The sequence below is a fragment of the Dipodomys spectabilis genome, unplaced genomic scaffold (assembly GCF_019054845.1).
Source record: "Dipodomys spectabilis isolate Male_0828 unplaced genomic scaffold, ASM1905484v1 ptg000416l, whole genome shotgun sequence".
Lineage (NCBI taxonomy): Eukaryota > Metazoa > Chordata > Mammalia > Rodentia > Heteromyidae > Dipodomys > Dipodomys spectabilis.
In genome coordinates this window covers 1,384,004-1,404,542 of record NW_024871093.1, presented here as the reverse complement: position 1 = coordinate 1,404,542, position 20,539 = coordinate 1,384,004, and the positions used below count along the sequence as shown (strand labels likewise).

The 20,539-nt window shown below is 49.0% G+C and overlaps 2 protein-coding genes across 9 annotated transcripts in view; one reads left to right on the top strand and one right to left on the bottom strand.

Moving 5' to 3' along the window:
- The window catches only part of Ewsr1 (EWS RNA binding protein 1), a 33,615-nt gene extending 19,643 nt beyond the window's left edge, over positions 1 to 13,972 (bottom strand). For 2 of the 5 annotated variants that reach the window (XM_042667673.1, XM_042667675.1), the window contains exons 1-4: positions 13,643 to 13,750; positions 8,099 to 8,135; positions 7,913 to 7,964; positions 5,140 to 5,266 (exon numbers count right to left, since the gene is read on the bottom strand). In XM_042667673.1, coding sequence (XP_042523607.1) covers positions 5,140 to 5,266; positions 7,913 to 7,964; positions 8,099 to 8,135; positions 13,643 to 13,655 — 229 coding nt within the window. In that variant the 5' untranslated portion in view covers positions 13,656 to 13,750. Of the gene's footprint in view, positions 1 to 5,139; positions 5,267 to 7,912; positions 7,965 to 8,098; positions 8,136 to 13,642 lie in introns of all 5 variants that reach the window. The other 3 variants (XM_042667674.1, XM_042667676.1, XM_042667677.1) reach the window with 2 other exon arrangements.
- A 245-nt stretch (positions 13,973 to 14,217) lies between these two features.
- On the top strand, positions 14,218 to 20,537 carry Rhbdd3 (rhomboid domain containing 3). Of its 4 annotated transcripts, none has more exons than XM_042667702.1 (8): positions 14,223 to 14,271; positions 14,461 to 14,626; positions 14,846 to 14,967; positions 16,197 to 16,386; positions 18,050 to 18,433; positions 19,590 to 19,752; positions 19,838 to 20,131; positions 20,212 to 20,537. In XM_042667702.1, the coding sequence occupies exons 4-8, from the start codon at positions 16,239 to 16,241 to the stop codon at positions 20,369 to 20,371; spliced, it is 1,149 nt and encodes a 382-aa protein (XP_042523636.1). In that variant the 5' UTR covers positions 14,223 to 14,271; positions 14,461 to 14,626; positions 14,846 to 14,967; positions 16,197 to 16,238; the 3' UTR covers positions 20,372 to 20,537. The 4 variants fall into 4 exon arrangements, with proteins under 4 accessions (XP_042523633.1, XP_042523636.1, XP_042523632.1 ...); XM_042667698.1 differs by having other exon boundaries at positions 14,846 to 14,976; XM_042667701.1 differs by lacking the exon at positions 14,846 to 14,967.
- The last annotated feature ends 2 nt before the right edge of the window (positions 20,538 to 20,539 follow it).

The following is a 20,539-nucleotide window of genomic DNA, read 5'->3' as shown; positions in this document are numbered from 1 at the left end:
CAGAAAAGAGGAAAAAGTATGCTGTAGAAAAGGGTTGCTACAGATATCAGGCTTCCTCTGCCCTCTTTAACATGCAGAGTAGGAGACAGGACTACCTTTTTCACTGATTTGACAGATTTGTTGAGAAGGCTGCCTTAAATTTCTCAGTAATAAGTTACTCCCAAAAACCTTCAGTATGGGCTGGGAAGGTGGCTCAGTGGTAGAGCGCTTGCCTTGCATGCATGAGGCCCTAGGTTCGATTCCCCAGCACCACATAAGCAAAAAGAAAAAAAAAACGGAAGTGGCGCTGTGGCTCAAGTGGTAGAGCGCTAGCCTTGTGCTGAAGAGCTGAAGGACAGCGCCCAGGCCTAGAGTTCAGGCCCCATGACCGGACCCAAAAAAAAAAAAAGAACAAAAAACTTCAGTATGGGCTGGGAATGTGGTTTAGTGGTAGAGTGCTTGCCTAGCATGCATGAAGCCCTGGGTTCGATTCCTCAGTACCACATGCACAGAAAAAGCCAGAAGTGGTGCTATGGCGCAGGGGTAGAGTGCTAACCTTAAGCAAAAAAGCTCAGGGACAGTGCCCAGGCTCTGAGTACAAGCCCAGGATTGGCACAAAGCAAAACAAAACCAAACCTTCAGCAGGAAATCAAATGTTCCAAAAAGGCAGGTAAAAAGCAAGTAACATAGCATTTTAAAATAGCTACAAAATGGGCTGGGAATGTGGCTTAGTGGTAGAGTGCTTGCCTAGTATGCATGAAGCCCTGGATTAGATACCACAGAACTATATAAACAGAAAAGGCTAGAAGTAGTGATATGGCTCAAGTGAGAGTGCTACCCTGGAGGCAAAAGAAGCTCAGGGACAGTGCCCAGACCCCGAGTTCAGACCCCAGGACTAACAAATAAAAAAGCTACAAAATAATGACCTCGGTACTACTTTAAGCAATATTATCTATAATGTGGATACTAATCCATTACTTTCTCAGCTCTTCAGGCTCAAGGCTAGCACTCTACCACTTGAACCACAGCGCCACTTCTCATTTTCTGGTGGTTTACTGGAGGTAAGAGTTTCATGGCCTTTCCTACCGAGACTGGCTTTGAACCACAATCCTTAGATCTCAGCCTCCCGAGTAGCTGTATAGCTAGGATTACTGGTGTGAGCCACGGGCGCCTGGCTAATCCATTACTAAGACAAGGGTTTTGTTTTTGTTGGTCACGGAACTTTCAGGGCCTGGGAGCTGTCCTTGAGCTTTTCTGCTCAGAGCTAGTGCTCTATCACTTTGAGCCACAATACCACTTCCCAGTTTTCTGATGGTTATTGGAGGTAAGAGTCTCAAGGATGAAATTGCCTGCCCCGGGCTGACTACGAACTGTGATCCTCAGATCTTAGCCTCCTGAATAGCTAGTATTACGGGTGAGAGCCACCAGAGCTCAGCTCTAAAACAGGGTTTTATTATTCAGACTAGACTGGTCTCAAACTCTACCCTCTTGCCCCAGTGTCTGGAGAACAGGTATGAGCATGTGCCACCAGCATGGCTTCACATGTAATTACTTTTATTTCAGACCTATACACTGCTCCACAAAGCACTTTATGTGTAATTTAAGGAAACAATTCTAGAGAACATGTGTTTAATTTTCAGTGAGTTATAACATTTGATTGAACACTGAGGAAATAGCCCTTTAAAAATACTTGCTACCAGAGCTTAGGTTAAAATAACATGAATAACTGAAAATATACTATGAATTATATTTGCTTCATCAATAGACTATCCTATTTAACTTTTTCAAGATGCTGGACTGGTTATCCAGTTATCCAGCTCCATTTGTCTTACTTACCCACCAAAAGCAAAAGTGCCTTTTTCTTGCACGGTAATATTGAGATGAACCCTCAAGTCCTTCTTCTTCAGTGTTTTTCCTACCTAGGTATCAGGTACCAAAGACCTGCTCTCACAGGTATTTTACAAGCTAAATTCTTTTCTGAAATAGTTGTCATAACCTTGATTGGCACTGGGTTCTTGCCTTCCCACGCACAAATAAGACCCCTAAGCAGAAGTAAATTGATGTTATCAGGATTCACATCCAAAGCGGAAAAGGGATCCAATTCTCACTAAAGTACAAAAAAAGGTAAGGCTTTGAGTTCAATGCAGTACTCCTATTACAAAATAAAATGTGTTCCAGGGCTGGGAAGGTGGCTCAGTGGTAGAGTGCTTGCCTTGCATGCATGAGGCCCTGGGTTCAATTCCTCAGCATCACATAAACAGCAAGGCACTGTGGCTCATGTGGTAGAGTGCTAGCCTTAAGCTAAAGAGCTGAGGGACAATGCCCAGGCCCAGAGTTCAAGCCCCATGACCGACAAAAACAAACAAACCAATTGGCATGTTCGCCTCAGTTGGGTCTTTTTCTCTTGCAGTGCCAAGAATAGAACCCAGGGCTTTGTATGTGCTTAGTACCCCACTAAGCTACACCCTCAACCTTTTGCAGAATCCTAAGGCCAACCAGACAAAGATTCATTTGAAATAGACTACACCCAGCTCACATGTGTAATACTAGCTATTCTGGAGGCTGAGACCTGAGAACTGTGGTTCTAAATTCACCGAGACTCTTAAGCAACTCCCCCCCCCCATCCCCATAAAAACTGGAAGTAGAGCTGAAGCTCAAGTGGTAGAATGCATAGCAGTGAGCAAAAACGATCAGGGACAGCACTCAGGCCCTGAGTTTTAGCCCCCAAGCACAGCCCCCAAAATTAAATAAATACTTTAATCCCATCAACTCTATTCTTCTTACAGATTTTCCCAACACAATAGCCCATCTATGAAATTCACAAGTTAACCAACAAAACATTAAAAAAACCAACCAGGGCAGTAACTTATATCAAAAAACTATGCAGCAACAGTTAGAGACTGTAGTGCTCAAGATTACCCAGAGGCACTAGGTTAATAACCTTTAATTGAACTGTAGTACCCACACAAGCAGCCAAGCAAAATTAGTAAGCATCAACAGAGCAAAATGACTTAATGACAACAACAAATAAAACCCACACCTACTATGAGCTGATGATAAGAAGAAAGAAAGGCTTAAGAAACACACAAACCAATCAAAACTTCTGTCCAAGGAGAACAGCAAAATTAAAGATTTCAATGAAATAATTGTGATGTATTATAAATAGCCTTTTCTTTTGAAGCTTAATTTAAATTCTAGGAGATAATCCTAGAAGATTGGTGTTATTTTTATCCAGTGAGTTTTATGTTGGATAAATATCCAACATAAGTTTTATTTTGAGGTATAGAGGAAAAAAGATTAAAGAAGCAAAGCTAGGAACCAGTGGCTCATGCCTGTAATCCTAGCTACTCAGGAGGTTGAGATTTGAAAATCACAATCCAAAATCAGCTTACACAGGGAAGTCCCAAGAGACTCTTGTCTCTAACCACCAGAAAACTGGAAGTGGCACTGCGACTCAAAGCACTAGAGGCTAGCCTTGTGTGAAAGAGCTCAGGGACAGTGCCCAGGCCTTGAGTTCAAGACCGAGGAGGGACAAAACAAAAAACAAAACAACAACAAAAAAACAGTAAAGGTGCCTAAACTTACTTACTGCCTATTAGGCGCCTATTTAACACTGTTCAGAAAATTTGCTCATCAGGCTTAACTTTAGTTTTTATATACTAAGAGTTGTTGTTAAGATTCAAGTGAGGTATGAGGGGTAACCCAAGAAGTTACACAATCTATACAAACATCCTTTTCTACTACTAAACGCATTTCCCAATTCATCTATTAGGATGCCCTGTAATTCTGTGGCTCTGTAATGGTGATAGGACTTTCTTAGTCACTGACATAAAGAGGTAGAGCCTAACAACTGCCCACTTTACCTATAAACAGTGCCCTGAAAAATAGTCCAGTGATTTCAAAGGCTAGAAGCATATTATTTTCAAGTCATACTTGCTTTAATATGTAAAAAAAACTTACAATTTCAAAATTCTGTGCTAAAACTCTAATACCTAGTTTTAATTTTAGCTCTTCCCACAACTGAATTAGAAAACTTAAACTTGTCTCTGTAAATCTGTAACACTACTACCCAATAAAGTAAGTAACAAACAGGAATCTTTCCTCCTACTATAGCATACATAATTGTAAGAACTGAAGATGTTTGGAAAGGTATTTATACTCTAACATCTCCATAAATTATAACCTTGAAATAAAAACGGAGGAAGTGGGGAATCTGAAACTTTATACAGCACTAAACTGGAGGAAAAAAAACTGCCACAGACTTTTTACATACTGCACTCAACCTTGTTTTAAGTTTTAGAAGTCTTTCCAAGTATCCTGTAATGCTCATATATGAATATTTTATACACACTATAGATTAAAAGTAATTCATAATATTTAAAACAGAAAATATGCCTGGACTGGAAACCAACCAACAGACAAACATGGCACATGCAGGGTGGTAGTCTGCTTCTCTAAATAAATCTAATCATGCAATCTATCCTTTGGGGAGTAGGGGAAAAATCAGCTGGGGCACAGTCAGCAGAAATACCTTTGGGAAGGTAACTACTATTAAGATTTGACAAAAATTATGTAACAAAACTTTCCCCAAAATCATATATAAAAAAGGGCATGGACCTTGAATGACAGCTGAAGCAATTTTATTAGCTGTGTGTAACGTTAGAAAATCTGGGGGTTAAACAAATGAAAACACCTAAGGGTTAACATTACAGGGTTAGACAAGATGGAAAGCATTTCCCATGCAAGAATGAGCAGGATAGTCAAACCTGTACTGGTCCCTTCTACTGTGGAAAGCACAAAACAGAAATAGAGGGTACACTATCAGATGAAGCAAACAGATGTGAAAACCAACTTGATTTTTAAGCAGCTCAGTTTAAGAAGGCTTATTTTTTAGTATCAGCACAATAAAAGTCTCCATTTTGTTGTGTGATTGTTCAATACAAAAGTTCTTTTTCTCTCTTGGAATTTATCCCACCCACTCTATTTGGATACCCTACAAAAATTCAAGGAAAGAGAAAGCAAAACAAACCCCTCCTTACTAGAATAAAAGATCCCCAGGCATCAAAGTATAAACTAGAATATACATTTAAGACCATAAGCCTCTTGGCAAATGCCCTAGCCACTATGACCCCCCAAAAATCTCTCAAACATAGGTCTTACCAGTGGGAGGCTGTCCATAAGAAGTTGCATATGCTGTCTGCCCATAAGTGGCAGTAGTCTGAGCCTGGGTATAGCTGACATCAGTAGGCTGTCCATAGGTTCCATAGCTTTGTTGCCCATATGCCTGCTCCAAAGGAAATACATGTATGATCCTTCTGTTTTAGCAATAAAATGAACTTATGTTACCCTTTATCTAATTTGCTCATATTTTTGGTAAAGTTAAGAACGAAGATGTTCTTTAGGCAATTAGGAAAAGCATCAGTTAACTTATACAGGAAATTAACAAAAATACTCTTGTGAAAAGAACAATAAGGGCATGGTGTGTAACTGTCGATACTTAAGAGTAGTATAGCACGGGCTAGGAATGTGGCTTAGCAGTACAATGCTTGCCTGGCATGCATGAAGCCCTGGATTCAATTCCTCAGTACCACACAAACAGAAAAAGCCAGAAATTGTGCTGTGGCTCAAGTGTTAAAGAGTGCAAAAGAAGCTCAGGGTCAGTGCTAAGCCAGCTGGGCGCCTGTGGTTCACACCTGTAATCCTAGCTACTCAGGAGGCTGAGATATGAGGATCTTGGCTCAAAGCCAGCACAGGAAGGGAAGTCTGTGAGAATCTTATCTTCAATTAACCACCAGAAACCTGGAAGTGGTACTGTGGCTTAAGCGGTAGCTGAAGAGATCAGGGACACTGCCCAACCCAGAGTTCAAGCCCCATGACCAGCCTCCCTCCCCCCCCCAAAAAGTAGTATAGCAACCCACCCACATGGAAACAAATGGAAGGGTGCATACAAAAACTAAGTTAGGGCTGGGAAGGTGGCTCAGTGGTAGAGCGCTTGCCTTGCAGGCTCAAGGCCCTGGGTTCGATTCCTCAGCACCACATAAAAGAAAAAAAAAGGAGGAAGTGGCGCTGTTGCTCAAGTGGTAGAGCGCTAGCCTGGAGCTGAAGAGCTGAGGGACAGTACCCAGGCCCAGAGTTCAGGCCCCACGACCGGACCCCCCCCCTCAAAAAAAAAACTAAAGTTATACTATTTCAAGAAAATGAATTAAAGCATTACATGTTCTCTTATGACTAGTACATTAAACCAAAACACTAATACTTAAAATCAGACAAGGAATGAGCTGTTCTTTCAGATATTAGCATACTCATATTGTAGGTTTGAATGGCCAGTTATGTTAAGATCTACTGCCAGAAGTAACACATCCTACCTGTCTTACAATTTTTCCTGAAGTTCTTAGAATCAAGTTTGGGTAATTTCAGAATCTGAGGTATTCTTGGACACCAGGCAGCTAATTTCTAGAACCTACTGTTGGTACAGGTTTGTTTTTGGGGGGAAGTCAGAACCCCACATGTGCTAAGCACTTGTTCTAACACTTAGCTCCATTCCCAACTCCTGCCATATGCTTTTATTTTTGCAGCACCAGAGACTGAACCCAGAAAGAGTTCAGGAAAGCCCTCTATTCTAGGTTTTAAACATATAGACTCATAGAGTTTAAACTGGGTGCTGATAGCTCATGCCTGTAATCCTAACTCAGTAGGCTGAGATCTGAGGATCGCAGTTCCAAGACAGCCCGGGCAAGAAAGTGTTCATGAGGGGCTGGGAAGGTGGTAGAGTGCTTGCCTTGCATGTCTGAGGCCCTTGGTTCAATTCCTCAGCACCACATAAGCAACAAGAAAAAAGCTGGAAGTGGCCCTGTGGCTCAAGTGGTAGAGCGCTAGCCTTGAGCTGAAGAGCTGAGGGACAGCGCCCAGGCCCAGAGTTCAGGCCCCACGACCGGACCCCCCCCCCCAAAAAAAAAGAAAAGAAAAGAAAAGAAAAAGAAAGTGTTCATGAGACCCGGTTCTTCAATTCATCACCAGAAAACTGGAAAAGGAGCTGTGGCTCCAGTGGTCAAGTGGTGCAAGCCTTGAGCAGAGAGAGGCTCAGAGATAGAGCCCTGAGTTCAAGCCCTAGGACCAGCAAAAAGTAAGAATAAAAATTCAGAGCTGGGCATTGTGGCACAGACCTGTAATCCTAGCACTTAGGAGACAGAGACCTGTGGATTACAAATTGAAGGCCAGCCCTAGCTATGTAGTGAGACCCTGTGGCAAAAAAATGGTCCAAGAGGGCTCCCATGTGGCTTAGTGGTAGAGTACTTGCCTAGCATGCATGAAGCCCTGGGTTCGATTCCCCAGTACCACATAAACAGAAAAAGCTGGAAATGGTGCTATGGCTCAAATAGAGTGCTACCCTTGAGCAAGTGAAGCTCAGGGATAGTGCCCAGGCCCTGAGTTCAAGCCCCAGGAATAACAAAAAAGGTCCAAGAACTCTAAAGCTAGGCAGCTATGGCTTTTAGACCATAACCCACTACTAACCAATAGCCAGGTTATCTAAAATTATGATCTGAAGACAAGGGTTCAAAGCCAGCCCAGGCAGGAAAGTCTGTGAGACTCTTATCTCCAATTAACCACCAGAGAACTGGAAGTGGCAAGTGGCATTGTGGCACAAGTGGTAGAGAGCTTGCCCTGAGCTGAAGAGCTCAGGGACAGCACCCAGAACCAGAGTACAAGCCACATGACCAAATAAATAAATAAATAAATAAAGGAATGGTATGATTCAAGGTGGCAGAGTGGAGCCCTTTGCAGTACATTATGAAAATTCCTAGGTTTACAATGATTATTTTCATGTTACTCTTGATTTTTGAAAAAGATCTATGCTAGCTATTACTGTAATAACCAACCAAAATATTTTACTTCAACATACAGTTACACATAATTTAATTATCTTAAGGATTACCTGAGTGGTCTGTGCATATCCTTGAGTTGGCTGGGCTGTGTAAGCACTGTAGCTGTAAAAGAATTAAATTTAAGAACTGAATACAGAACATTTTGATTCCGTTACTATATCTGCTACAATGATAGGAGGCTGCACTCTCTAAAAACATTAATCATAGATAAAATACTGTTGTAAAGACTGACTTACCCCTGCTGGGCTGCTGCTTGGCTGTAGGTACTATAATCTAGAGGAAACAAGAATAATAATGGACAATCAGCAAAGATAAAGGAAAAATGATAGGGAAGGAATTCATGTGGCAAGAAGTAGTCTTCCAATTGTTTAGCAGGGACCTACAAGTGGGTATACAGATCCAAATAGTACCTATCATCAATTTATACCAAACCAATTAAGTCTAAGTTAAGCTCAGTCTTAATAGGTTACCTAGTAAGATCAAGATCAGCTGATTTGGTAGGATTACTATGTATGTTCCCACGAACACCATCCCCCTTTAACCACAGCCTATCAATTCAAATATATTGTCCTATCCTAAAGCTAATGGAGAACAAGACTCAAACAGGAGGCTGGGAAGTTGGCTCAGTGGTACAGTGCTTGCCTAGCATGCATGAGGCCCTGGGTTCAATTCCTCAGCACCATATAAACAGAAAAAAGCTGGAAGTAGCACTATGGCTGGCTCTAGTGGTAGAGCTCAGGACTTGAGATGAAGAGCTGAGGAACAGTGCCCAGGCCCAGAGTTCAGGCCCTATGACTGACCAAAATAGAAAGAAAAAAAAGATGATTCAAACAGGATCAGAAGTTTTATCTTCACGTAAAAGGGGGCACACGATGAAATTATGCTTAACAACAGACTTATGACATCAGTGGGTACAGCTGAGAAAAACATTTTAATCACTTTATTACTTCAGCAAGACTTATTGCAATTGATAGCACAACTGTGAAACAGAATGGCAGAAGATAGTCATTACAAGTCCAGTATTTTGTTTATTTGTCAGTCGTGGGGCCTGAACTCTGGGCCTGGGCACTATCCCTCAGCTCTCCAGCTCAAGGCTAGCGCTCTACCACTTGAGCCACAGCAGCACTTCCAGCTTTTTCTGCTTAGGTGGTGCTGAGGAATAGAACCTAGGGCTTCATGCATGTGAGGCAAGCACTCTGCCACTGAGCCACCTTCCCAGCCCAAGTCCAGTATTTTAAAGGGTCTGTTGACTGCATCAGAACTACATAGTAGTCCTGTAGTCCTGTATAGTAACTCTGAAGCTAAATATTGTATAAATGCTAGTGGTACAGGTCAGAGGTAAAGTGCTTGCCTGGCACCTGTGAGGCTTTGGGTTTAATCCCTAGCAACACACAGCCAAATTAAGCAGAATCTTTAGAACTGGCAAAGCATAGGAAAATTTTGATTTTAGCTATCACCATCGTATTTACTAAAACCTAAAGTAATTTGAATCTAGTGTTTAAGTAAAAAATGCCACTGTGGGGCTGGGAAGGTGGCTCAGTGGTAGAGCGCTTGCCTTGCATGCATGAGGCCCTGGGTTTGATTCCTCAGCACCACATAAGCAGAAAAAAAAAAACCGGAAGTGGCCCTGTGGCTCAAATGGTAGAGTGCTAGCCTTGAGCTGAAGAGCTGAGGGACAGCGCCCAGGCCTAGAGTTCAGGCCCATGACCAGACCCCCCCCCCAAAAAAAAATGCCACTGTTTTTCCTCTTAAGTAAATACTCTTATAAACAAAGTGTTCATAGTACTATTGAAATGTTACATAAGCTCATTTTAAGGCAGTTCAAGTAATTGCTGTCCCTCAGCTCTTCAACTCAAGACTAGTGCCCTACCACTTGAGCCACAGGGCCACTTCTGGCTTTTTTCTGCTTATGTGGTGCTGAGGAATCCAAGGGCCTCATGCATGTGAGGCAAGCATTCTACCAATGAGCCACCTTCCCCCCCCCCCCTTCTCTCCAATTAAACACCAGAAAACAGGAAGTGGCACTGTGGCTCAAAGTAGAGTGCTCGCCTTGAGCTGAAGAGCTGAGGGACAGTGCCCAGGCCCAGAGTTCAAACCCAATATCCGACAAAACAAAAAACACAACAACAACAAACAGTATTCTCATTAAGGTGAAACAGAAGGGTCCTTTTCCTCCCAGCCAAAAAAAGCAGTCTCTTACCCAAAAGCAATAGCTGGCATCTCAGTTCTTCATGGTAAGAGTTCTGCTTAAAATCATCTGACCTGACCGTGTCTCACTGAATTCACCTGAGAAAGTTGGCTTTCTACCTCTCTTTACTACATTACTTTTTCTCTGCATAGCCTTAACTCAGAACCTTAAATCATCAACATAATCAAATCAATTGCCCGAGGATATCTATAATGGGGGTGTGGGAGAGATCTTTTCAAGACAATCAAACCATTTTGGTTGTGGGTTATGGAGCCCAAATTGGCCTTGAACTAGAGATCCTCCAGTCTCAGTCTCATGAGTGCTGGGATTACAGGCATGCACTATCATGTCAGGTTTTGAAGCACTTCCAACAGCATACAAGTCATTTTATGTTACTTGCAAAATTAAAAACCATTCCCTTCCATTCACAAAAGAAACACAACAAAACAGAATCTTATACCACATGCTTCAACCCATTTTGCTGAGGTTCTTGTGTGAGAAATTATTTGAAATCACAGAAATGTTTTCAGTTATATTTCAATGTAAGTCCAATGTTTGCATGATATTTACACAAGAGTGGATGTGTAAAACATAACACTGGCAAAGATGTGAAACAGTAGGTGATTTCATACCAGTGTGAAACCAGAGTATTTGATGAGTGGGCTAAGGTAGGCAATAAATTTGTTTCATGAGAATGCATTTATTTATCCACAGCACATGAACATCTATAATTTCCGATACAAACTGGGTGCTGGTGGCTGTAATCCCAGCTACTGTAATTCTAGCTACTCAGGAGGCTGAGATTGAGGACTGCAGTTCAAAACCAGCCTGGGCTGAAAAGTTCCCAAAAGACTCTTATCTCCAATTAACCATAACAAAACCAGAAGTGGCACTGTGGCTCAAAGTGGTACAGTGCTAGCCTTGAACAATAGGGGACAGTGCCCAGGCCCTGAGTTCAAGCCCCATGACCCAAAAAAAAAAAAAAAAATCTCCCTCTCAAATACACACAGTTACACTGGTCGGATTAATCGTTAGTTTTTTTTTAAACCCTCAAGTGTGCAGAAAGACCTCACTAAAGCCCATCACCCATGACTCAAGCCTGTAAACCTAACCACTCAAGAGGCTGAGATCTGAATACTGAAATTCAAAGTCAGCCCAGGCAGGAAGTCCTTGAGACTCACCTCCAATAAACTATTCAGAAAAAGCTGGAAGTAGCACTGTGGCCCAAGTGGTAAAGTGCTAGCCTTAAGCACAAAGAGGCTCAAGGATAGTGCCCAGGTCCTGAGCTCAGGATGGGGGGAGGAAGGGAACGGACAACAAAAACACCAAAAAGGGGCTAGGAAGGTGGCTCAGTGATAGAGTGCTTGCCTTGCATGCCTGAGGCCCTGGGTTCAATTCCTCAGCACCACATAAGCAAAAAAAAAAAAAAAAAGCCAGAAGTGGTGCTGTGGCTCAAGTGGTAGAGGGCTACCCTTGAGCTGAAGAGCTGAGGGACAGCGCCTAGGCCCATGGTTCAGGCCCCATGGCCTGACCCCCCCCCCAAAAAAAAACCCAAAAAATTCTCACTTAACACACCAGCTGAGGACACGAGATTTGAGCAAGGTGGACCTTTGCAGTGGTAGTTTCTTGGAAATTTGCACTTGACTTCTGCTTAACTGGACATATGTACTTTACTAGAGACATACAAATGAGAAGGTGGCTCAAAATACTTTAAGCTAGTCAAACTACCCTAAAACTGTAGAGACTTTGGGCTTCAGACTACATGTAATGTATTAAAATCAGTATGAGGTAACTTGGTAACTTTGCTGGAATCAAAATGCTTTAAGGTCAAAGGGTTCGGTTCAAGAAGCTTTTGAAAGGCCCTGGTGTACATTTTACAGAAAAGAAACCCAGGTCCAGATTAAAGTTCTTGAAAGATTCTCTGAGAAGGATCCAGCAAGTGTCTAAAGCAATACAGTAGGAGGTGGTTATCAGTAAATAGGGTTTTATTTGAGCAAAGTTGACTGAAAAAAAGGCATGCTTAACACACCAAAGTTAGTGTACAAATTTTGTATTACTTTAGTAGGCAAGTGCAAGAGGAAGAGTACGGAAGAAACCACTTCCCACCTGGATGTCTAGGATCAGGGAATCTCACCCCAGTGCTCTTTGACTCCTGGCAGCCTGGCATGGAAAGTCGACATTTACCTGCTTACCGACCCCACATGTGGTCAAAGTTAAGACTGTCCTTCACATGCTGGACTTTTCCCAAAGCTAAACTCTGACGGTCTCCACAGCTTTTCCCATCTTCCCTCTCACTTTTTCCCCACTGCCACTTAAGGCTAGGATCAGGCCGCCTGATAACCTTACGATGCACGTACCTTTCCCGGCACGTTTTTTTTTTTTTTTTTTTTTTGCACCACACCACAGGGGAAGGCTAGCAGGCCCTAGGCAAACGCTCGGGGCAGGGCGGTAAAGAACCTGCGGTCCATCACCTTCTAGACCCCCACCCCGCTCGCTAGCGCCTGCTTCCAGGAAATAAACAAGCCCGTGGGCCGGCCTGTTTCCCACAGGCTGATTCAAACGCGCTACACGTAGCCTCGGGCATTTCGGATACCACCTCACGAGTTCTGTTCCGCCTGGATCAGAAAGAAGCCAGAAGTGATTTTTTTTTTTTTTTCCTGCTAGGAATTCGGCTCCGTTATACAACCTAACCTCCCTCGGCGTTCGCCAGGCAAGAGGCTCTGGGAAGCCACTTAATTGCTTTTTTTTGGGGGGGGGGTTGGGAAATGGGGCGCACAAGTAAAAAAAAAAAAATGAACTCCAAACAGGGGGGCAGCGCACACTGGGGAAGGGATGCCGTCGGGAGGCCGGGCGGACCCAGGGAGGGCTGGACGCCGCCCGGGGACGGCGGGGCAGCTCGGGACGCCCCCCCGCCGAGCGGCCTGGCGGATGCCGGGGCCCCCGCCCGCAGGCCGGCCGGCGCCCCGGGCTCCCAAATCCGCCATGCTTTTGTGTGTTGTATTTTTTTCCTTCCCCCCCCCCCCCCCCAGCCTCAGCTTCTCCGGTTAAAGTCGCCCTCCGACCAAAGCGGCCTTCTAGAAAAAACAGGGGCTGGGGAGGCGGGAGGCTCGCTGGGGCAGCGGGGGGGGGGCACCGTCTGCGCCCGCGCCCCCGCCCCGCCGCGCCCCGCTTTCGGGGCGCCGCGCTCGAGGCCTGGCCGCCGCTTCCCCTCGCGCCTCACGCGAGGCCGCCCGGGCCGGAGGCCCCGCCCACGTGGCGAGCGGCCCGCAGCGCGGGGACCGACGACCGCCCGCCACACAATGGAGGCCCAGGGGGGGCCCCGCGCGGCCCCGCCGCGGCCGCGAGCCCCCGCGCGCCCGAAGGTTCCAGAACCGGCCCGCGCGGTGGGGGAGGGGAGGAACCGCGGCCCCCCCCCCCCTCACCCACTCTCCCCCACCCCACCCCCCCCTCGGTCGGGCCGCGGCGGGGACCTCCGGCCTCTCTCCACAACTCCACTCAGTCACCCCCGCTCCCCGCGCCCTTAGAGGCGAGAGACCCCCCCGTTTGGGCGTCCGGGCGTCCGCCGGCGCCACCACGGTTCCACCATACTTACCCGTGGACGCCATTTTCTCTCCTTCCTCCTCGTTCTCTCAACGTCCGTCTCCCTCTCGCTTTCCCTCTAGGCGTCGCACTGCGCAGGCGCGAAACCCGCAACCCCGGGCGCTACCATCGGGCCAGGCCACAGGGGTGGAGGAACGAGGGGAGAAGCGCCGCTCTCTCGTTCTTCACTCCCGAAACCGTTGTCCCAGCCCCTCTCCAGAGAGCACCAGACGGGACGCGCGGGTCGCAGTAGCAGCCGAGGGGCTGGGGCGGCGGGGAGCCGGTGTCAGAATCGAACCGGAGCGACTCTTCGCGCGAGGCCAGGGGGTTCGGAATGGTTACGTCCGCTGGCTCTAGGGACCGTCTCTGAAGAGTCTGCCCTGGAGGAAAACGGAGGAGGACGGGAAGGCTGGGGGAAGGGATCTGGGCCCAAGACAACTGCTGACTAATCGGCGGGCGGCGGGGGAGGGAGGGGGCTGGCGGCGCCGGCCGGGGTCACGCGCCCGGGCGTGCGTGCCGTGGGTTTTGGGGGGTTTCTGGGTCTCAGCCCGCAGCTTGAGGCTCGATTCCCAGCCGGGTGCGGGGTGGGGGGGGGGAGGGAGGGGCCCGCCCGGCCTTGCGGGGTGAGGGGCGCGCTCCGCGGTGAGTACCTCAGACGCGTGACCCGGACGCGGGCGGGGGGGGGGGGGGGACCGAGGGCCATGGCGGGGGAGGGGCCCCCCAACACGTGCCTGGCCCCGAGAGCCGCCCCCCCCCCGCCCCGTAACGGTCAGCGTCGTGGAGGCCTGTGTAATTAAATCCAATATACCTTTTTTTTTTTTTTTTTAACAGAATGGGAAACTGAGGCCCAAGGAAACTGAATACTTTAACCAAAGTCACAAAGCTGAGTTCGACCCAGACCTGGGACAAACCCCCACCCCCATCACACTCTGCCCACCACCCAGAAGAATCTGCCCCGTCCCTGACTTCCCATTGCCCTCCAGGCTGCCCAGTGAAGGTAGGCAGGGTCTCATGGCCGCACAGCTCCATTTTAGTGAAGAAACAGATCCAGGGGGCTCCAGTCTCCGTCTTTGTGTGTGTGCCCACGGGCGAGTCCTTCACTTTTGTTCAAGTGCCCAAGGGTACGATGGTTGTGCCGGTGGGAGAGGAAGCTTCAGCGGTTGCCCTGGCCCCAGACTCTGCCTCCAGGCAAGGGTGACACCAGCCTCCTTTCCAGAACCTCAGCCCAGCTTCGCCGAGGAGAAGCCAGGGTTCACCCCACATCCCTCTGCAGGACCTGGAGCCATCCTCCTGCCTTTTTTCTGTGGACAAATACAAAGCACCAACACTGTGCAGACGGTACCAATGGTGAACTTCACCCTCTGAACTCAGACCACCTTTCCTAAGGAGATAATGGGCTCCTAAGAGGTCCATGTTGGAGGGGAGGTTAGGAAAAAGGGGGCCATCTGAGCTGGGCTTCAAAGGGTGAGTAGGAGTTTGCTGGTTGGCAATGGTGACGGCAGGACATTGCAGGCAGAGAAGATAGCCACATCTTTCCTATAGGAGAGTGGCAGATGCTGAGTAAGGGAGCCCTTGGCTGGGAAGCAGAGACTAGGCAGGCTTGTGTCTTTAGGATCCATCTTTCTACCCTGAATCAATTCCTTAGGAATCCTGAGACAAAGACCTGGCCAGGGATGAAAGGCTGCTCTCTTCCCCCCCCCCCCTGCAGGCTGGGGGGGGGGCGGGGGAGAGGGAGAGAGAGCACAGAGTAGAAAAAGCTTTGCTTTGTGGGCTGGCTGTATCCATGTTTGGGAGCCAGAGCCTGGAGCAGCTAGGCTGGGGCAGCTGCCTCCATTTTGCAGCCCTATCTAGGGCCAGTTGATCTCCCTCCCACAGATAGTGGGATGGTTCTGATTTATTGACCAGGTGCTGCAGGCCTCAGTCTATTTCTCTTCTCCTCCCCCCCCCCCCCCCACCTCCCTCATATCATCCTCCTGAGGAAAAGACTTGGTTAGTCCCCATTTCTCAGAGAAGCTAAGTTGGGAAACGTGCCCAAGGACACTGATCAAGAAAGAGATAGAGCCAGGGCTGTCAGTGCTCAGGGTTGGGGAGGAAGCAGAGGCCTCATTCTAGGTCACTTCCAATGTGGCCCCTCCTCCAGCCCTCCGGCCCCACCTCCTCCCCAGTCTGACCGCCTATTGGCTGGTCTAGCCCCTTGTTCAAGGGTAGTTGAGGTTATCTGGAACTCTAAGGCTGGGCAAAGTGGAGTGGAGGGAGGAGGAAGAAAGCTAGAGATAGTCCTAAATTTGCCCTGGATTCTGGATCCTTCCTTTTGGCAGCCTGGAGCCCAGTTCAATTTCCTGAGATGCTTCTGAGCTTATCAGTGTTCAGGATTTTTGTCACCTGCCTGCCTTGTGTGTGGGTGAGATGGGAACATAGCTGTATTCACATGGATTTTGATCTGGGCTCCACTGTGGCCAAGCTGCTGGCCTGCCACTCTAGCTTGTTGTGTTGGTAAATACTTAAGAGGGAGTCAGATAAAAGCTGCAATAATAACTGTTGTTACTGTTTTTCTTTACTCCTGCCAGCACACAGCCCCAGGACTACCCTTGACCATCCACAACCAAGCTATGAAAGCCAGCGGTCCCACTGGCTCCCTGTCCTCAGCGCTGCCCCTTGCCTCCTCAGTCCTGATGTTACTGCTGAGCAGCCTGTGGCTGGTAGGGGCTGGCCCCAGTCTGGCCCTGGCCCCAGAGCTGTTGCTGGACCCTTGGCAGGGTGAGGGCCAGATGCTTGGACCCTGTAGGAAGCTAGAAACTTCCTGCTGCGATCATGTGGGGATGAGACCTGTAACCTGGGGAAGATTGGCCTTGGGAGCGCCGGCAGCCCATGCACAGACGAGGAGGGCAGAGAGGCCAGTCTATGATGGTGGGAAGCTGTGGGTAGTTGGCTTCTAGGCATCCCTGTCTGACAACTGTTCTCTGAAACAGCTGAGCGCCTGCTTTTTAATAACAGCTCCAGTTTACAGTTGAGCAAATGATGCTCAGAGAGGTTAAGCAGTGTGCTAAAGGTTAAATGACTTTGGGAATGAGGTGGCTCCAGGGTTGAACCAGCCAGTCTCGCTAGAATTTGTGCTGTCAGCACCTGTAATCCCAGAACTTGAGAGGCTGAGGATCAGAGTTTGAGGCCAACGTGGGCTACATAGGAAGAACTTCCAAAACAAAAACTAGGCTCAGCTGGGCGCCAGTGGTTCACGCCCGTAATCCTAGCTACTCAGGAGGCTGAGATCTGAGGATTGATTCAAGTCCAGCCCTGCAGGAAAGTCTATGAGACCCTTATCTCCAATAAACCAGTCAGAAAACTGGAACTGGTTCAGTGGCTCAAGTGGTAGAGCGCTAGCCTTGAGTTGAAGAGCTGAGGACAGTGCCCAGGCCCAGAGTTCAAGCTCCACAACCAACAAAAACACAAAAACAGGCTCAGAGACTTCCACTTAAAATCTTAGCTACGGGCTGGGAAGGTGGCTCAGTGGTAGAGCGCTTGCTTACCTTGCATGCTTGAGGCCCTGGGTTCCATTCCTCAGCACCACATAAGTGGGGGGGAAAAAGCCAGAAGTGGTGCTGTGGCTCAAGTGGTAGAGCGCTAGCCTTGAGCTGAAGAGCTGAGGGACAGCCCCCAGGCCCAGAGCAGGCCCCATAACTGAACCAAAAAAAAAATCTTAGCTACTTGGGAGGCAGAGATCAGGACTGAAGTTTGAGGCAAAAAATTGAAGAGATCCCAGCTCAGTTCAGCAGTAAGCCTAAGCAGAAGGACCTATGTCCAGGTGTGGGCATATGTTGAAGATCCTATTCAAGCCGGGTCCCAGTGGCTCATGCTTGTAATCCTAGCTACTCAGGAGGCTGAGATCTGAGGATCCCAGTTTGAAGCCAGCCCATGGGACTCCAGTTAACCAACTCAAAAACAAAGTGGTGCTGTGGCTCAAGTGGTAGAATGCTAGCCTTCAGCAGAGAGGCTCAGGGACAGCCCCCTAGGCCTTGAGTTCAAGCCTTATAACCTACAAAAAGAAAAAAAAGATCCTATTCAAAAACTAATCCCAAGCAAAAAGGTCTAGGGGTGTGGTTCACATGGTAGAGAGCCTGCCTAGCAAGCACAAGGCCCTGAAGTCCACTATTGGGTAACAAAAACTGTACAGTAAACCAGGTGTGATGGATTTGGTAAGCATTCCATATGTAGCATCTTCATAGTGCCTGGGATGTAGTGAGTAGTGGGTTCCTTTGACACAAACAGGAAGCCCCTGCAGTGGCTGGTGATGGCAGTGGGCCTGCTGGCTCCTGGGAAGGGGCAGGTGATAGTTTCTGCCCCTCCACCCCTAGCCTAGCACACCTGGGATGGCCTTGGGGCTTGGGACCAGTAACCTGGCACATACACCCTTTCTTTTTCCCAGTGCACCGGCTGCTGACCCATGCCCTGGGCCACACGGCACTGCCCAGCCTTCTCCTGAGCCTGTTGCTCCTGCCTGCTCTGAGCTGGCGGCAAGAGTGCCGCCTGGGCACGCTGCGCTTCCTGTACGCCTCCGCCCTGCTCTCCTTGGCTGCCGGGCTGCTGGCTGTGTTGCTAGCAGGCCTGGGGGTGTCCAGGGCAGCCGGAGGCTGTGGATACATGCCTGTCCACCTGGCTATGCTGGCAGGGCAGGGTCACTGCCCCAGACGGCCCCAAGAGACACTGCCACCATGGCTCTTGCCATGGCTGCTGCTCGCCCTGACTTCTCTCCTCAGCTCCGAACCACCCTTCCTGCAGCTGCTTTGTGGCCTCCTTGCTGGCCTGGCCTGTATCCTTTGCCTGAGCCCACGGTCCATGGTTACCTCGTTGAAAGGACCCCATGAGGCCATTTGGGAACAGGAAAATGGTGCTTTGAGGCCTGGGCAAAAGTTAGCAAGACTTTGGGGCTGGGAAGGTGGCTCAGTGGTAGAGTGCTTGCCTTGCATGCATGAGGCCCTGGGTTCGATTCCTCAGCACCACATAAGCAAAAAAAGAAAAAAGCCAGAAGTGGTGCTGTGGCTTAAGTGGTAGAGCGCTAGCCTTGAGCTGAAGAGCTGAGGTACAGTGCCCAGGCCCAGAGTTCAGGCCCCACGACTGGACCAAAAAAAAAAAAAAAAAGTTAGCAAGACTTCATTAAGCTTGGCATGGTGGTACATGCCTGTGATCTATTTTGGAGACAAGAGGTGGGGATGTGGGTTCTTACTCTGGTTCTTACTCTGAGGAGAAAGCATGAGACCCTACCAGAGAAATGACCAAAGTGCTAGGGTGTGGCTCAAGTGATAGAGCACCTGACTAGCAAATGGGAAGGGCTAGGTGCCTTCCCGCGCCCCCCACAACCCTCGGGCACCAACCAGAGCCCTGAAGTGAAGGTAGCACCTAAGGTGAGGAAGGAGGGGTTGGGGTGAAGAGAACCAGGCCAAGTAGAGGGCACAGCAAATGCAAAGATCAGTGGTGGGAGCCAACCAAGCAGGTTCCAGATTAGGGAACCCAGTGGGACCTGTGGCTTGTGGTAAGGTGCCTCAAGCACGAACATTTGCCCCAAAGATATTTAATGCCTATGGGGAAAACTGCCATCAGAGTAGGCCAGCCTCTGCAGCCTGTTTGATTAGGGAGAGCAACTGCCCAGGCCTGGCTGAGGCAGGAGAAGGTGTCACAGAGCTCCTGGAAGAGTTGGAGCTGACAGGCACACAGGGCCCTGGGAGCAGAGTGAGTCTGGGGGTAGCCATGGCTGGGAGGTGCCAGGTTGTATAAGGAGTCACATCTGACTTGTCCCCTGGAGCCCAGTCACTTCTGCAGGTGCCTTTCCTTCTGGCCGAGGCTGGTGACTTGGGGGACAGCATACTCCTGCAGGGCCATGGTGAGGGACACACGAGGGAATTCCAGGCATGTACATTCCTGGCTGGTTTTGGCCTTCTTTAACCAGCCGCCCTGTTCTGGGCAGACAGATGCTGCCGGTGCCTTCCGGTGGCTGGAGATGTCAGAGCAGCGACTACAGGCGCTCCAGGATGGCATCTTGTGCAGGACGCTGGCCGGGTGCTGGCCTCTGAGGCTCCTCCCTGCCCCAGGCAGCCTGGCTGAGCTGCCACTCACCCATCCTGTTGGAACCAGGTGAGGGGGTGCTTTGACCCCAGCCTTGGTGCTGGAAATGTGGCAGTGGGTGACAACCAGGCCTTCTTGTACTTCTGCCCTGCAGGCCTGCAAACCCCAGACCTCCTTCCGTGGCCTCCCCTGGTCTCTGGTCTCATAGAGACAGCTCAACCCAGTTCCCCCCAGGCCTGGGGCCTACACAGCTGACCTGGGAGGGCTCCTTGGAGGCCAGTCTGGACTGGACCCAGTCTGGATCCAGCTTTGCCCCAGGAAGCCCACTGTGGGCAGCTCTGGATGAGCAGATGTTACAGGAGGGGATCCGGGCCTCACTCCTTGATGGACCAGCCCAGGGGCCCCAGGGCCCACTGTGTCTGCCCAAGTCCTCCGTCTCTTCTTTACGGTAAGGCCAGTGGGCAGGATGTGATTCCTTGGGGTAGGGGCCTGCCGGGCCTGCCACTCTTTCCTTGTCTCCCCCTGCAGGCTGCAGCAGCTGGAGCGCATGGGCTTCCCCACAGAGCAGGCCGTGGCGGCTCTGGCAGCCACAGGCCGTGTGGAGGGCGCTGTGTCACTGCTGGTTGGAGGGCAAGTGGACTCTGAGACTTTGGTGACTGATGGGAGGGTGGGCCCGGGGTCCCTCTAGCCCAGGCGGAGGGTGGGGACACAGACCTGGCCTAATGGCTGGAGCTGCTCTGTGGGGTTCCGGACCTGGGGGAGGGGCAGGAGTGGGCCCTCTCCCCCTCCCTTCTCCCCCCCCACCCCCACCAGCATTGCCATGGTACCATGGAGAATAAAAGCATTTGTTTATAGC